Source organism: Bradysia coprophila, unplaced genomic scaffold (genome assembly GCF_014529535.1).
Source record: "Bradysia coprophila strain Holo2 unplaced genomic scaffold, BU_Bcop_v1 contig_151, whole genome shotgun sequence".
Classification (NCBI taxonomy): domain Eukaryota; kingdom Metazoa; phylum Arthropoda; class Insecta; order Diptera; family Sciaridae; genus Bradysia; species Bradysia coprophila.
Genome location: NW_023503423.1, coordinates 1,928,945 through 1,945,851, shown reverse-complemented (window position 1 = coordinate 1,945,851; position 16,907 = coordinate 1,928,945). Strand labels below are relative to the sequence as shown.

The window sequence follows — 16,907 nt, the reverse complement described above, 5'->3', positions numbered from 1 at the left end:
ACAGCTGCATTAAAGTCGGTCTATTTCTTTAATTTAATTAATTTATTTGTGATTTATTTTTTAAAAATAACTTTCGAATACGGGCTACAGGGTGTACGATACAGAATTACCAAAATATATCTTAAATGTGAGTAAATGTGCATTTGAAGTGTTTGTTGATTTATTTGAAGAGGTTTCCCGTCAGTAATCACAATTTTACATCACAAATACAGATCTGCGTTTATCAAAGTTTTTTTTAATGAAAAAAATGCGAAATTATTCTGATTATTTAATTAATTATCAGGGATCCGTTAAAATGTGTAGACAGTCCGTACCAGCAACTCGCACATCCAATCAATTTTTTACCGATCACTCACTCTCTCTCTTACCAGATCTGTACGCTATAACGTTGCAACGGTACACATCGGTATAATATATATGCATCGAATTGGATTGAACGTCACTATAAACAAAGGAAGAAAAAAAACGTCACAACAAATCCATTCTGACGAAAAGTGTAAACGTGTGAAAGATGCCACCGAGAAAGAAAATTAATATTCAACGAAATAAGAAGATGCTGGAAGGTAAAGCAAAGAAAAAAGTGACAGTCAATGCCGAAATTGAATTAAGTGGAAAAAGTCCGGACGCTGGTCGTTGTTTGGACGAAATGGAATTGGATTACACTGAAACCGCTGTTTGTTGCTTGGCTCCGCACAATGTGGATTTGGATTTGGATAACAATGAAGACGACCAATTCAATCGAAACAGAATCGACAATGTGGCAGACGACGAGCAGTACATCCTTGAAATATGCGGTCTTGAGCATCAATACGTTCAGATGGACGAGGATGAGTTCGACAATGAATGGAATGATGTCGTGGGTGAATTTGAAGTACCATTTCGCAAAGCAAAACTGCCATCAACGATGCCGGATGGTGTCGAGATGCTGGAAATGGACGAAAATCGCGTCGTTCAATTTGTCCCGTACCAGAATCTTAACCGTGACGGTGAGAAACTATAATAACAATGCATCGCCGTGCGACTTCTTTAACGATTTTTTTTTAAACATTTTTCAGTGTGATATCCGTGTTCGGACTTTTCTTTATTTTTTTTTTGTTTTTATAAGAATGAAATTTGTTATATTTTTTGTTATTTACACCAATATATATGGAATTGAATAGGCAACGAGATTTCATGGCGTTTTATTAGCACCATTACGCTACGTTGTGAGATAAGGTAATATGCCATCGAACCAACAACCAAACCATAAATTGTTCATCTTTCTATGTGTATAATATGGTTGTTGTATAGATCCCAGTGAGTTGTTGGCAAAGAAGCGGAGAATTGTGAATTGGGAAGATGGTGATTCACATGGAGTGATGGAATTGTACTAACCAGCCCAATATCTTCTCCAGAAGATAACCCGCACAAAACGGTAAGACTCTGAAAAACGAAGAGTTCGACAATTGACCGAGGAATGCAACTCTTACAAGAATATCTCTTAAAAACTAAAAATTTGTTGTCAGTTGTTGCTCTTCGGGATGATGAGCTAGAAACTCACTCTGATTTACAAGTTTATTGTCCTCGATTGCTGTTTGGCCTCTCTTATATTAGTCGGAGTTCTCACGTCAATCCGCGCGCGCTGGGGAACTCATCGAAAATTTGACAATAGTATTTAATAGAGGGATCAAAGTTGTGGAACGAGTGGAACTAAAGTTTTTTTGTGGGTGTCACGAGCCGGTAATACCGGTAAAGTAACCGGTTGAGTGTAAAACTAAAGACTATGAATATCTTCGGTAAAATGCAAAATTTTTCTTATCTGGTTTGATTCGTGTGAAACACTGTTTCATTGCCGGCATATTTTGTGGAAGAACGTTTTTCTGGGACTGGACTCCAATTTCTCTGGCCAAATCGAAATATAGGAACCTTTGGAAAGCTGAAGAGCTGTTCAAACAGAGGTAAGTTCCTTTGATTCCACTATTCCTGAATGCTCCACCCTATTTCCAATCCTAGAACTCACGGATCACGTTCGCTTCTATCTATAATTTAACAAACTCTCAGTATTCTTTTGTCGGTTTAACTATTCATAGCTTGTTCTATGTTCTCCGCCCTACAACGCATGAAAGACTTAGTGCAAGACTTTGAGAGAGTAAACGAATGAAATTCTCTCACAAAATTGTGCAGCTTTTATGTCATAAGTCTTTTGTGCGTTGGAGGGCAATTGTATGAACATCTGTCAGAATATTGGATTTCAGATCCCAATCACCCTCACCCATATGAAACAAATTGAAAGTGTGCATCTTTCACGGTTTATTAAACTCCAATAATTTACAGCAAAAATTCTCTTTCTGTTTGTAATTATTTATCACCATAATGTCTATTGCTGTCCTTCGAAGAACCCGATCCCTCCGATTCGATTGAATGTCTTGAATCCATGGACGTACTTTGGCGATGTCGAACAGTTTTCGTATTACCACTGCACTTGATAATGAATTTCATTTCGTCCATAAGTTCCTGTTTGAATGGCACCTATAACCACGAATTATCGTATTAGCGACACGAATGCTCCAACGAATTATTATACGTACGTTGTCTCGCTTTGCATGCAATAAAATGATGATCAACCATTCGATTACAGCGTACAGGCTGGCGAATGCGCTTCCGGTGAGAAGTACGTAAAACACGCCTTTCATATTATCCATATTTAGTTCTTGTGCCTCTCCTGTTTCTTTTTCCTGGAAGTTTTTTATTTTTCTGAATTAATTTCTTTGTTTAAAAAAGCGTCATCTCATGCAGGGAGAGCTTATTGAAATAAAGAATTAAATTACGAATAGGTTGGGTGAATATCTCATTCTCGAGGAAATCTTCGTTAGCAGCGACAGAACCAAAATCGCTTTAGATTCTATATCGAAAGCCCTTCAAGGGTTCTGTTATTTTCAATGGACTGTTGAGTGAACCCAAAGCAATTTTGTGTTCTATCGCGAGTAAAATCGGTAACGTGCTGGTGATGGGTTTCTTGGGGATATAACAATCCAGTCTTACTCAATTGATCGATACAGTTGAAATATGCCATAGAGAGACGTAAAGAGCCAATGTCGTTTCGATCTTATCCAATCCATATCCATCGGTTCAGTCTGCTAAAACTACCTGTTTAATGCTAAAGAATGGGCTAGTCCAAAAATTGGGTATTAGAAACTTACATGGAAAGACTTTTTAGTATTTAAAAACTCACGCCAGAAAAATAGTACATTTTGTTACGAATGGCGAAAAGTTTAATTTTTCGGTACTAGTCCGCTTGCGACTCGTACCGAAAAATTCAGCTTTCATCACGAGTCACAAACGACGATTTTTGCGCTTGAAAACTGAAATGAGACGAAACCACAACAAGATCAGTGTCAAAAAACGGTTTCTTTTCTTAAAATAGTGTCAAATGATTTGTCAATTTCACAAAGCTAACCTCAAACAATGACATCTCATATAAATTTTTGTAACATTGTGGTTAGCATTGTGAATATGACAGCCAATTTGACATCTCAAATGACATTGACAATGATTCTTTCGAAAAACAGCCTACTATAATCGGACGCATTTCCCAGTGGACTTTTTCACATGTGCTGAGAAAGATATTCGGCCCAAGAGGCCAAAACCACTTTCAAAAAAATTATTCGAAGCTTGTGTGGCTGGTGAAAGGTGATTAAAAACCGAAAACTTGCACTTTTCATATAAAAATGTCTCCAGTTACGCGAGCCTACAGGGTCGTGTGGGGTGTCATTAGAAAAGTAATCACATGTACTATTGAGCCGAATAGGGACTTATTGTGTTTCAAATTCATCGACATTGAAATATGTGCAGTTGAAGTTTTCAACCGAAGACTTACACTGCCCTTACAGAAATTTCTCGAGGTACACAAAACGTGCATGGTCGTGTGGGTTATCATTTGAAAGGTAATTTTATGTACTTTTCGGCTAATAAGAATATTATGGGGCTTGGATGCATATACGATGAAATATGGGGACTTAAACATTTCAACTTTTTTTTCATGATATATACATCCAAACCACATAAGTCCCTATTTAATTTAACACTTTGTCGTCTGAAAGCTGATGGTCCCAGCTTAGCGATACAATTAATCTATTGCCGTCTGAGACGTCTATAGGAGGTGTAGGGCATGACAAAGTTCGACGAGGGCGGAAATTTCGATCATTTTATCAGATTTTTGTCCTGATTTTTTTAAAATCTGTTAAACAGTTTTTATATTGTTTTTAGACCATAAACCCAACCATAATCACATTAAAATTCATTTAAAATCAAAAAATTTATGAAAATATTTTCGATGAAAACTGAAACTAGTTGATGAAAACTTGAAAAAACTACGAGAAAAACGGAAAATTCTGAAAATTTTTGTCCACTTAAAAAAAAACTTCGAACCTTTAGCTTTCATTTGAGCCCAATATCGCCTATGTAGCTTCGATGGACGCTTCACAGAAATTCATCAAAGTTACCTCTGCATCGAAAACTCCAACTGGATGTAGATGGCGCTTGTGATCACTTTTTCAAAGTCTCCTAATCGTTTTGGAATGCCCCCAAATGAATATTTATCCATTTCAGAAAAAATTAACGCTTTTATACCAAAACGAAAAAATGTTCAACTAGTGAGCCCTACTATTTGCAATACAGTCCCTAAACCAAGGCTGTATACTTTGGGGAGGTCACGCAGCTACAGATACGCGGGTTACACACCATGATAAAATGGCCGATTTCATACAAAGTTTCACCTACTCTGATGATTCTCGTCGTCTTGATGATGTGGTGAAATTTTTTACATGTAAAATCATCAGAAGTGGTGTGTTCCCGCGTATCTAATAAAATGGCGGTCTGCGTGACCTCCTCAAAGTGTACAGCCTTTCCCTAAACCCGTAGAAATGTTTAATTTGAGTATATTTAGCTTATCCTTCTGTCACATCTTTTGACAGCTTTTGTCGTTTTAGTACGTTTTCTCTCCCAGCAGCAAAAACCCTGTCCCAGCAAAAAAGAAACTATATCGAATGCCGCAAATGCATTCAAAAACGAACATTCGGTGAAATACTTTTTTATCACATCATGTGTTACATGTGTTACATGTGTTACATTTACATTATGGAAGAGGAACGTCTTATTCTTTATCCTTTGTGCCCAGCTAATTGTGTTTTTCAACGGCTGCGAAGTTTATATGTAAAATGGTACTTAACAGAAACAAAATTTTGAATTTTCGAGAAAAATATTTTCTTAACCCGATGAGACCGACTGGGATACCTGTTGTCGCAGCTTGATTTCTCACACTTTCTGTTTATAAAATTTGGTGTCACCCGCCTTCGTGGTTGTCTTAACCTGTTCTTTCAGGACTTTGACTAAATAAACATTTCGATAAATTTATTTAGTGGCTTATTCAGCTGGGAGAGAAAACGTACTAAAACGATAAAAGCTGTCAAAAGATGTGACAGAAGGATAAGCTAAATATACTCAAATCAAACATTTCTACAGGTTTAGGGACTGTAAATCGAGTCAGTCTCGTCGAGCAGTAGAATGGTACGGCCATGTAATAAAATCGAACTATTTCATCGAATACATTTAATTATTAGTTAAGGATAAAGAACTCGATGTTTTATTCAACATCCTACAGTGGTGACCCCGACGCCCAACCTGACTTGAAGACGCAACCTACTGATAGGTTTTGTGGATTTTCCTTTCCGGAAAAACATATTTTACGATTTTGACCATGTTTTTCCGCCAGTTTGGATTCAAATGTCAATTTTTTCTATAATTTACCCTTTGGGATCTCTTCTCGTTTACGAATGAAATTTTTTATAAAAAAGTGATACAACAGCCGCTCACGGGTGTACGATGGAGTTGCCGTTATTGTCCCACATCAATTTAGTATCAGGAACAACCTACAATCATCGTTAGAACGATTTCGCACGATGCACGATTTTTAGCCCCGTACGAAGTACAAAGGGGCTTATAGGATTACGATGCCGTGTGTAATTGATGGAATTCGAAGCAGACGGTAAGGGCAAAGTGTTTGCCTATGTTCATAGATGACGAATCTGCAATTAAAATTTTGTCTGTCCGTCTGTCACGTCGATATCTTGAGTAAATCAAATCCGATTTCAAAATTTTTTTTTTCCCTGAAAGATAGTCGAAAAAGTGAGGCTAAGTTCGAAGATGGGCATATTCGGGCTGGCCCTTCGTGAGTTAGGGCCACCTAAGTGATTTAAGGTCTTTTGGTGATATTTATGGCAAAATAAACGATGGAAATGTAAATGACACGGCAAATGATAGGTATTGTCAATACCAATCCAGGAGTGAGTGGACCGTGAGTTAGGGCCTTAGAAGTGAAAGGCTACTCTGCCCTAAGTGTATTTTGCATATAACTCGAGTAAATTTCATTCGTTTTTCGTAATTTTTGTTTCATTTGGAAGGTAATCAAAGGCCGAATAGAATTTAGCTGAAAAAAAATTTAAATTTGGGTCCTCGGACTGAGGCCGATACTAGGCCCTTCAAAAAAATAAAATTTTAGGGCGATTTGAAATTTTTGTTTCATTTGAAAGGAACGTCGAACGGGGCTTCGTAATTGCGCTATGCGCAATTTGTAAGATGTACACATTCCATAATAGTTTTACATTAACCGGCGCAATAGGCTTACGGTCAAAGTAGGGTGACAGACGCACTAGGGTCACGTACGCAATAGATATACGGGTTTGTACGGGGCTCAGTCGCAGCAAACACTCCGACTATTCTGATGGCTCGTTTTTTTGCCTAAGCAGGTCGACTACTATAAAAAAAATGGTAACAGTGCACGGAGTCGACCGAAGCATGTGTATCAAATGAGAAGACGAAAAATGAAGTCAAAATCGAATATCTCATTTCTGTGCAACTTACCACGCAAACAGTTCCTTTCGTCTTTTCCTTCCACCATTTATTTTTCATTGACGTTAATTTTCCCTGTTCTTGCAGCCTTAAAACGCCTTCGCTGAGGGCACTTCTGTAAACCGAGTCTACAGGGACGAAAAATTGAATCTATCAGTTCCGTTTTGCCATAGCCGGCTCACGTGTCTGCACCCACCCTTTCTCATTGCGATGCCGTATCCCTTCTCGTCCAACGGTGTGCCCACTTGCGTGAGATCACAGTTACGTTCAATGAAATATTCAATTGACGACGATTCCATGAGAAAAGCATATTTGCCGGTCTTGGCCCTTTCCAAGCCTTGGTTATTGTCGTCAGTAAGGAACTCGGGATGGCTCATCATGTAAGTGTGCATGTTTTTGTATGTCGAGTGATCCGATTCCTTAAAGCAGTGATGGGTATATCACAAACGAAATCATTTGATTTACCGTAAAACCTTGAAAAAATTGATGGTACTGCCGGTCTTCTTTGCACCAAACTCTACTGGGCACTCTGTTTCTGGAAGATGACAGTTTTTCAGGTCCTCAACGTCTTTAATCGCAGACTCTTTATTCTCGACTGTAAGAAAAGCCGCAAGATTTGCAGTGTACGATGACACCATAATCAGTGTAAAAAACCACCAAGTCGTTGCCACGGCCCGGGTCGATGGAGCTCTAAAATCATTGATCAATTATTATCCATTCATATTGCTTATCCATCGGACCGTCCATAAATATCGTCATCGAACAACCTCTATGGACAACTCCCCCAAAGTGTTCATCTTACTTGGGCGCAATTTCGGATCCCTGTTGTAATAGAGCACCGGTACTGAACCACAGCGAATTACTGAAACTAAATTGATTTAACAATTCCGTCGGTTCCTCAATGCATGGATAGGGATTGTCCCATTCCGATGGCGAGATGCGTCCCAAAATGAACAAGCAAAGCGACACGCCCAAATATGCACCACCCAAGTATAGCCAGACTTCAGTGGAGAATGGAGCCATGAACGAAAATGTGGACGGCGGTTCTTTCTTTGGTTTCCGGTAGAGGATCGATATCCCTGGAACATATGGAATTCGTGTCACTTTACATTGAACGAACGAGCGGACAATGGTTGCAACTATACCCAAGTTCATAAAAGGCATAGTAAAGTCCACGCCACTCTCACGCTCTGACGTAATCGTCAAGTCAGTTATAGCCAAATCAGCGCGCTAGAAATAAGAAGCAGCCTTATAAGAGGAAAGTTAAAAAAAAGACCGTAAAGCATGCCAACCCCATCAATCAGTTCCCTCATCATTCCAGACCATTCTCCCGTCGCATTATTCTTCACTCCGTAATCTTTGTCCTCCTGCAGTTGAAATTCGTAATTAAAACCGAACATCAGCGACAGCTCATGTATCAGCTCGATGCCGAAACCTTCGAATCTATCGTTGCCAGACAATTTGAGGGTTGAATCTCTCAGCATTCCGTATGGAGGAGACTGGAATCAATTACTTATTCAGTGTTGGAATTGTATTTTACTGTTAATTATACCAGCGCTGTAAGGACAATGAAGGTCTTGTTTTTCATCGAACCATCGTCAATTTCTGTAACGAATTCCCCATCCAAATGGCGTGTAATGTTCAGTCGATCAGGGAGTGTAGCATTCCACGTACCCACTTGGGCAATACCGGATGACGTTAGTTCAATTACATCGGCAGCGAAATGCGATCGATAGCCGCGGTTATCGAACCTAATTTCTCCGGTCAGTCCTTCAACGATCGTCTGGTGGGAATAAATAAATCAATCAACCAACGACGAACGACTACACGAATGATCAAAATATTGAAACATCCGTAAACCAAGCAGTAGAAAATTTTGAGCGCCACAATTGGTCCAAAACTACTGAAGTTACAGCTAAAGTGATACTTTTGTTAAGACGGCCGATCAGAGCGCCATCTTTTGTTGTTTTGTAGTTTGGACATATTTTTTGCAGATCAGACATAGTACGAAGAAAATTTAGAAATTTCATTTACTTCGGATTAAAAATGGATTTTGTTAGGCACTTTTTAGTTTTCGACGCCATCTTGGATCAACGCGCCATTTGTCATTATAAAACTTGGAACCTTGAGTCCAAAATATTTGTCTTAGTCCATCCTACAATATTCAATCCCCACAAAAATCTCTTCGAGAAAAGTGTGACACAGTCTTTGAAATACAATTTCTAAAATGAATGATATCGCTAGAGTTGACGCTTTCAGCTTCGTTACGCAAAAATTTAATTTTACACCTAATTAGTGCAAACAAGCTGGCTTGGTTTTTCTCATCATCTGCCAAATAATTTTTACCAAAAAAAAAATTTGACTGGAAACAACCAAAATTTGACCAAAAAAATCTGCGTCGCAAAGTGGCAGATGTTCAGGAACAGACCAGCAAGAAAATTTATCTGCCACATGCGACGCAGAATTTTTTGGTAAAATTTTGGTTGTTTCCAGCCAAATTTTTTTTTGGTAAAAATTATTTGGAAAATAATGAGAAAACCTAAGCCAGCTTGTTTGCACTAATTAGGTGTAAAATTTAATTTTTGCGTAACGAAGCTGAAAGCATCAACTCTAGCGATATCATTCATTTTAGAAATTGTATTTCAAAGACTGCGTCACACTTTTCTCGAAGATATTTTTGTTGGGATATCAGTTGTTTTAGAAGTGTAGTCAACACTGCTTTTTATAGCAGTTTACAGTTTTAATTCAAAAATTTGACGAAAATCGAAAATTTGACGAAATTCGAAAATCTGACGAAATTCGAAAATTTGACGAAATTCGAAAATTTAACGAAATTCGAAAATTTGACGAAGTTCGAAAATTTGACGAAAATCGAAAATTTGACGAAAATCGAAAATTTGAAGAAATTCGATAATTTGACGAAAATCGAAAATTTGAAGAAATTCGATAATTTGACGAAATTCGAAAATTTGACGAAATTTGAAAATTTGACGAAATTCGAAAAATTGACGAAATTCGAAAATTTGACGAAAATCGAAAATTTGACGAAAGTAATTCTCTATCTACCACCATTCAAGAAATATCTCCAAAACCCCAATTGACCCACCCATTTCCAACTTTCGACATTTCTCACATATGCCCCTCTGTTCTACTCGTAAAACTCTGAGACTTTGCCGAAGAAAGTAACTCTATCTCTCATAATCGCAAAAATATTAGTCCTTTCATCCTACGCTCGAGTAGCTCAAAATTTGGTCACTTTAATCACTCTAGCTCAAGCGAATCTGCCCCGATTTTTTAATTTTTTTTTTATTTGAATCGTGTTACGAATACCTTTCATTTGATGGGTCGCACGCCTCTGTAGGTTTCAATACAGCTAAGCTACAGCCGAAAACGCGTTCCCGACCCTCGAAAACCACACTCAGAAACCACTTCGAGACCAATAAAACAAAATTATGGTTTTTCCTGGGGTAATGGCGTATCACATATTCATTTTTATGTCCACCCTGAGGTTCCTGCAAAATTTCATGGAGATTGGCTGACTAGTTTCCGAGATCGACCGTCGATAGATAGATAGATAGAAACATACAGAGTAAGTTGAAAGATTTTGATTGTTTGGGAAAAGTCAATTTGGTGTATTTTGTATGAAAAGTGGCAATTTCAAAACGATGTATCTCCGGCTACATAGTCGAGTGATAGCTCGTTTTGCTCGTATTTGAAGCGAGAATAAGTTGGAATAGGATTTGTGGTGATACAGGCCAAAGAAAAGAAACTTAAATTCTCGCCTATATATAGTTGCCGCGTCTCAAAAAATGTTCTTCGTTCTTTTTTTGGAAGTTAGACTGCGTCAAGTCCTCCGCTAACGCTCCAGACATGATCATAACATTGCTTTTACAACCCGATCGCGAAAAACTCATTTTTTGGGCTAACTGAGACCAGACTAATAGCCAGTGCAGCCTTGCATCCATGCAAGTAAATTCTATTGCTTGGTCTACGGATACTTTGCCAATTTACATTTCGCATGAAGTTCGCTATGCTGTTGCCAATGTCCCACGCTGCGTTGTCATTACAATTCAGCATTTTCGGGCGCAGATGCCTCGGATCGAACTGTTTAAATGCTTCAGCCAGAAGCAAGACTGCATCGAATATTAGAGCCGCCTGAACACTTATCGTTGTTGAAGTGGTCACTGTTTCGCGATTCGATTAAATATTTTCTTTGATAAAAAAAACATTTTTCCCTTACGACTTTCTGATCTCTCTTCATCATCGTTTCCATACGGGTCGTTCCTAAATGATTCATATTCACCGTTGTTTTCCGTGGATTCGTCCAGACATTTCGTAATGTGTCCCATCATGGGACTGGCGGGATTGACGAGGCGAATCGCCGTTATATTTGTGCCGCTGAATTGATACGGTTCCAAATCGATGGTATGCATGTCCATGGTAGTTATTATGAATTGGTGGTTTTCAGTCATTAGACCCACTTGTTGCGCCTAAATTGAAATGTGGTGCTGAGGTTTTCCAATAATTATTAAATGGGCCGTACACAAATGATGTCACGTCTTGCTGCATCCTAAGAATGCCAATCAAAAAGCTACGTCTACCATTAAGCACTGCAATAGCGTCTTTGGTCTGTACCATGGCCTCACGACATTAATTATGCTTTGTCAATGAGTACAGCGCCCACAGCGGCACTTGAGGTCATTCTGAATGTTCCTCATCTACACATTCAAATTGAGGTCGTAGCTAGGTCAACAGGTTGAACTCAGGCTTAACGTGTACATACAACTCCTTGCTGAAGTCCAACATTAGACATGCACGAATTTGGAAAATCATGACTAATGAGTCACCTCTAGCATCTAGACCTTTCGCCTTTCTTGTATTCAGAAAGAGCTAAAAAACAGATGGAAATGTTTGTCGTCCTTGAGTTCTAGAACAGGGAAAAAATTGGACCCTTAGGAATGGTGGAATTTTTCAAACTAGAAGTCCTAAATCCAGAAGAAAATTAAAAAAAAAGGATAAAAATAACTGAACCATCCCTGAGTTCTATAGTTAGAAAAAGATAGACCTTATGGAGTGATGGAATTCTGGGAACTGACCTTCAGACACCCTAATCTTGCCGAAAGTCTGGAAGAGAGTTCAAAAGAACTGTTGAAATGCTTACTATTCTTGAGTTCTGGAGCTGGGAAGAAGGTGGACCTTTTGGAGTGGCGGAATTCTAGGAACTGACCTCTAGCCGTCCAATTCCAGAGGAAACTTCAAAAAGAAATATGAAAGTTATTGTTATCCTTGATCTCTAGCTTTGAGATGCGTGTGGGAAGACTCAGGAATACAGTTGCAAACCATTCAGATATCATATCATGGTCTTTTGATAATGAGAGTGAAAATAGTTGAAATCCTTCGAAACTTACGTTCTGACGAAGAAACTTTTTTTGAAGAAAGAACAGATACTTGCGAGGCTCCCGATCCTTTGACATAACAGAGCTCGACCAGCTATCGTTGATAGGGTTTAAGAGCAGCTTTTTAAAATGCCTCATCAAAATTAATTAAGAAATGGCCAGGGAAATCAGTCTCAAAGTTAGCGGTTTCTTAGTTTTTAGGGAATCCTTCATAGCCCGGACTGTTCAAGACCCTTGACAAAAGAAGTTGTTCTACGAGTTTTAGTTATTGAACAAACCTTCCATAATCCGTTGAATCATCAAAAAACGTTCAGATTTGACGGAGATATCTAAGTTTTAGTCTCAACTGAGGGGGGAGTGAATGTCCCAGAGAACGTTACGATTCTAAAATATTTGGGTAAATTTTGACCATTTTGCATGACACCGGGGAATTCAACAGGTTCAATAAAATAGCGTGACGTCATTTGTGTACGGCCCCTTAAATCGGACAATATGCAAGAGACGAATTACAATGACTCTGCATGTACGTGTTTAGCGAATTATTAGAAAATTGCAACAAAAAATCGTTTGTCATGACGTTTGCTACGATATTTTTCTACCTGTTTCAACAGTTCAGGCAACGTTTCAATTGAGCAATCCAATACAATGTTCGTTTCACCAGACACTTTCACCCGTCGAAGTACTGGCCGAAAATTTGTTTTGTGCAGTCCAACATTAATTCGTCTCAGGGTGATTGTGTACGACTTGGGATCGTACAGTTTCAGAAGTTTTGCCATTCTTGGAAGCCATGGCGCTAAAGTATTCACCGTTAATAAACATTTAACGATCGATTTCCGTTTTACCAGATTCATAGACGACAGTAAATCCTTTCCAATTGGAAGCATTGGCGATATCAACAAACATCTGTGCCAAAGCTTCGGGATGAGGATGAAGATTGATCACAGGCTGTTTGGTATTTGGGTCCAAATTGACATCAATGTACGGTATTTCTTTGGCGTCACAAATGTTCATACAGTGACTGGATGTGGATGGGGCGGATGGTCCGATAACAGCTGCCGTTCTGGTCTTCAATGTAAAGATTTCGACTTATTTTCGTAAAAATATTTTCTATCAAAAAAGGGGTTCTCTGCTCTACGACATGCTATATCGTTAGTAAAGTTGCGCACACAGAACACCTTTATTGGTAAGAAAAGCACGTATATACACGAAAGAGGGCTGGATTGTCTATCAGTTTTTTTTTTCTTCGTTTTAATGAATATTCCTTAGACGAGTCTGAACATACCTGGAGTAGATCGCACAGACTTTTAGACGCTGCAAACTCATTCCCGTACGTTATTCGAGATGTGCTAGCTTCTAGTTTTATACTGTTATTAACTAATATTTCGCTGTTTACCACTTGAATCGCACATCGAAAATTTTGCTCCAATTTATCGTACTCCGTGTCGAACAGACCTCCTGATAATATGAAAAATGTTACAAATTCGCATACAATAAAAAATAGTGCAAGCCTTCGGTCTAATGCAGGCCCATCAGTAGGAAGTTTCTACAGAAAGATATTTTAGCTAAACTGTCCAACCAAAGCGTAACAACATTTAAAAAATCAAATTTTTCGTTCAATTTTCACTCGATTTTTCTAGCGCGTTTCAGATTAAGATTCTATGAATTCAAATGCGTCAAAGTTCGGAAAAAGGAGGAAAAGTACATTTTGTGTGTGTTTAAGGGGGACTATAGTCCTCGTTGTACTCAGAGTTAGTAGGCCAAACTACAAAAACGAACAACCACAAATTACACAGCTGATGTAGATCAAGTGCATTTGATGTTAAGCATATAACTGTCATTTTCACAAAGCTAACCGGTGTTAAGGAATCTCGCGCCGCGTCATTCACAATAATTCACAAAGTGACATCTTCCTTATACAAAATGTGTCAAAATGTGAATTATTGTGAATGACGCGGCGCGAGATTCCTAGCAACCAGCTAACCTCTAAAAGATAACATTTTTCAAAGGTTGAGGTTAGTTTTGTGAAAATGACAACTAATTTGACATATCAAATGCACATGACAATGATCTATTGGGAGTTTCTCTAGTGTTTAACCCGTCAAAGCGCACTCAATCGCCACAAAACCACCTACACGGGAAGTGTGACGCAAGTCCCTTTATGCACTTACAGAAGCACAAATATCGGTTAGGGTTGACACTCATGATTATACGTCACAAATGGCAGATAATGAGGAAAGTGTAAACTCATTGAAAGATTGTTTATCAATAACTGTAGCATAGTGGCATAGCTATGAAGCCGAAATCTTCTACCATTTGTGCCACCGATTACCTGTTGTTTTGTAAGTGGATATAGGGACTTGCGTCACACTTTCACTGTGAGTGGTTTTGGGCGATATCATTTATTCTGTAAGCCATCTTTTCAATCGAATTTTCATCTGTACGATTGTATCGAAATGTTAAACTTAGCCGAAATACGCGGTACACACTTAAAACGCTCAAAACTCCCAAAATGACCGATATTTGGCAAACACCCTGAAACACTGGACTAGAATCCAAAACCACTTTGGTCTTTTCTTTTCAACGAATTTTCCACCTGCCATAGCTCGTAGTTCAGAACTTTTATGAAAAATCCTTCAAATTTGTTTGTTGCGACAATCACCTACACTCGAAAAAAAATGTCGTTAGAAACGCTTCTACTTTTTAAGAGCTTACGAGCGTACGCTGAAATTGTAGCCTACATTTCTGCGTTTCGAAATTTTTGATCGCTGATATCTTTTTACGAGAGCCCTTTTTGAAAAATGTACGACCACATTTTCGAGTAAAAATATGTCAGCTTTGAATAAAAAATAAAATTGTCTGTTAAAGTTCTATGTGCTTTGAGAAAAGTGTACCTTTGATGCAAATTTGGGGCATCGGTACAGTTTTCTCAAAGCACATGAAACTTTCACAGACAATTTTATTTTTTATTCAAAGCTGACATATTTTTACTCGAAAATGGGGTCGTACATTTTTCAAAAAGGGCTCTCGTAAAAAGATATCAGCGATCAAAAATTTCGAAACGCACAAATGTAGGCTACAATTTCAGCGTACGCTCGGAACCTCTTAACCAATTCCACAAGTTCAATTTATATGTGCGTCTTTAAATCTTTTTCTTTTAGACTTTGAAGTGTCTGATTTGACATTTGCATTAAAATCGAGCGAACATTGTACACACTGTGCACTGCAGAACCTTTTATAAATCTAGTACTTTGAGACTAGTACATCTTTTGTGTATAATGTTGGTGGATCAAAGAAACAGAATATATTTTAAACTAGTTTTGTCGGGTATATTCAACCCGTGTTGCGCCGTAGTTGCATAGTTAATGACAATGAAATTAATCATGGGTTCGCCTTTTTTCCGTTTTTCTTTTGTTTGAGGACGTATTTTTCCCTATTTTAACAATTTTCTTAACAGGACTTTCCTCAACATCTGCCACTTGTGACGCAATTTTTTTTTAAAATTTTTTCTAGAATTTTTTCGGTAAAATTTTTGCTTTTCTTTTTGCGAGTCGAAGCTGTAAGCGTCACCCCCACCGATATCAGTTCTTTTGTAAGTGGATAAAGGGACTTGCGTCACACCTCCACTGTAAGTTGTTTTTGGGCGATATCAGTTCTTTTGAAAGAAGACTCTTTGAGAATTTAGTATAACGCAATTAAAACAGCGACTTTTATGAAAAACACTGAAACACTTGTCGACTTAAATCCAAAATTCTGTAACTTTGTCTTTGAATAGAACTTTATATCTGCTGTATTTTCCGAGATATGGATCACATAGCTCACAATTAAAACGCTCATAGCTCCCAAATGAGTAATTTTTGGGGAAAACCCTGACACATGTGTCGACTAGAATGTGAAACTCGTGATCGTGATTCACCACTTCGTCTAATCAAACTATTATTAAATTGAGTCGATAAAATATTCGTTTCACAATGCCAGGGACAAATAAAACATTTTTTCATTTTAGATGGACCAAACATATTAACACCAATCGTCGTGCGTTTTTCATTTTGTATACAAAAATAAACTAATACGAAAAAAGCGTTAACATTCATGCACTGCACATACTGCGTGTGAATGGTGTGGTGCGTATGGAACACAAACCAAAAATTGACAAAAAAAAATTCTGTCACTCGGACACATTCTCAGTGAAATTCAGTGAATAAAAATTTAGTCACTTTACAGCATTAAAACGCAATCTCAATTTTGATTCTTTACCGATCGTCAGTTTAGTCTTAAAGCCGGATGACGCAGAAAATAATGAGACAATTAAGTAGATAATTATTTTTGAGTGAAAATTCGAAATCATTTTCACGGCACTACTTATTCACGCCGTCGAAGACGTCGTAGAGTTACGAGAAAACTGAAGTCGAGAGAAAAAATGTTCAAATTTTCAACTGAACGATGATCGTTAAGCGATCGCTCTCTTTCGCTAATTTGGGAAGTTTGTGGGTAATGTAGGAAAAGTTGATTTGCTTGTCATGGTTTGTTTGTCTCTTCTCTTTTCTTTCTATTTTTAATATTTACTATTTTTGCGCCAAAATCTTCATACTGGATTTCAAGGAAAATATCATGATGAGCAATAAATCA

General features: G+C 38.0%; 2 protein-coding genes across 4 annotated transcripts; one reads left to right on the top strand and one right to left on the bottom strand.

Moving 5' to 3' along the window:
- The first annotated feature begins 1 nt into the window (after position 1).
- Positions 2 to 1,075, top strand: LOC119074369. Of its 2 annotated transcripts, XM_037180475.1 has the most exons (3): positions 2 to 127; positions 372 to 986; positions 1,056 to 1,075. In XM_037180475.1, exons 2-3 carry the CDS (start codon positions 512 to 514, stop codon positions 1,058 to 1,060), a joined length of 480 nt encoding a protein of 159 aa, XP_037036370.1. In that variant the 5' UTR covers positions 2 to 127; positions 372 to 511; the 3' UTR covers positions 1,061 to 1,075. The 2 variants fall into 2 exon arrangements, with proteins under 2 accessions (XP_037036370.1, XP_037036369.1); XM_037180474.1 differs by lacking the exon at positions 1,056 to 1,075 and having other exon boundaries at positions 372 to 1,039.
- A 1,196-nt stretch (positions 1,076 to 2,271) lies between these two features.
- LOC119074366 (glutamate receptor ionotropic, kainate 3-like) lies at positions 2,272 to 16,666 on the bottom strand. Of its 2 annotated transcripts, XM_037180469.1 has the most exons (15): positions 16,536 to 16,666; positions 13,564 to 13,736; positions 13,124 to 13,346; positions 12,881 to 13,074; positions 11,126 to 11,375; positions 10,897 to 11,069; positions 8,438 to 8,668; positions 8,178 to 8,384; positions 8,031 to 8,115; positions 7,688 to 7,964; positions 7,359 to 7,575; positions 7,082 to 7,304; positions 6,898 to 7,013; positions 2,568 to 2,714; positions 2,272 to 2,508 (listed from the first exon to the last, which is right to left on the bottom strand). In XM_037180469.1, the coding sequence occupies exons 1-15, from the start codon at positions 16,624 to 16,626 to the stop codon at positions 2,338 to 2,340; spliced, it is 2,778 nt and encodes a 925-aa protein (XP_037036364.1). In that variant the 5' UTR covers positions 16,627 to 16,666; the 3' UTR covers positions 2,272 to 2,337. The 2 variants fall into 2 exon arrangements, with proteins under 2 accessions (XP_037036364.1, XP_037036365.1); XM_037180470.1 differs by lacking the exon at positions 13,564 to 13,736 and having other exon boundaries at positions 16,536 to 16,634.
- Between the last annotated feature and the right edge of the window lie 241 nt (positions 16,667 to 16,907).

What these genes read in the sequence shown, in the direction of transcription:
- LOC119074369 (XM_037180474.1), top strand. Translation starts at nt 512, where the DNA reads ATGCCACCGAGAAAGAAAATTAATATTCAACGAAATAAGAAGATGCTG.
- LOC119074366 (XM_037180469.1), bottom strand. Translation starts at nt 16,626, where the DNA reads ATGATTTCGAATTTTCACTCAAAAATAATTATCTACTTAATTGTCTCA. An exon ending in TGAGGGAACTGATTGATGGG is followed by an intron (nt 8,116 to 8,177) that starts GTTGGCATGCTT and finishes TCTTATTTCTAG; the next exon opens with CGCGCTGATTTGGCTATAAC. An exon ending in GGATCCGAAATTGCGCCCAA is followed by an intron (nt 7,576 to 7,687) that starts GTAAGATGAACA and finishes CAATGATTTTAG; the next exon opens with AGCTCCATCGACCCGGGCCG.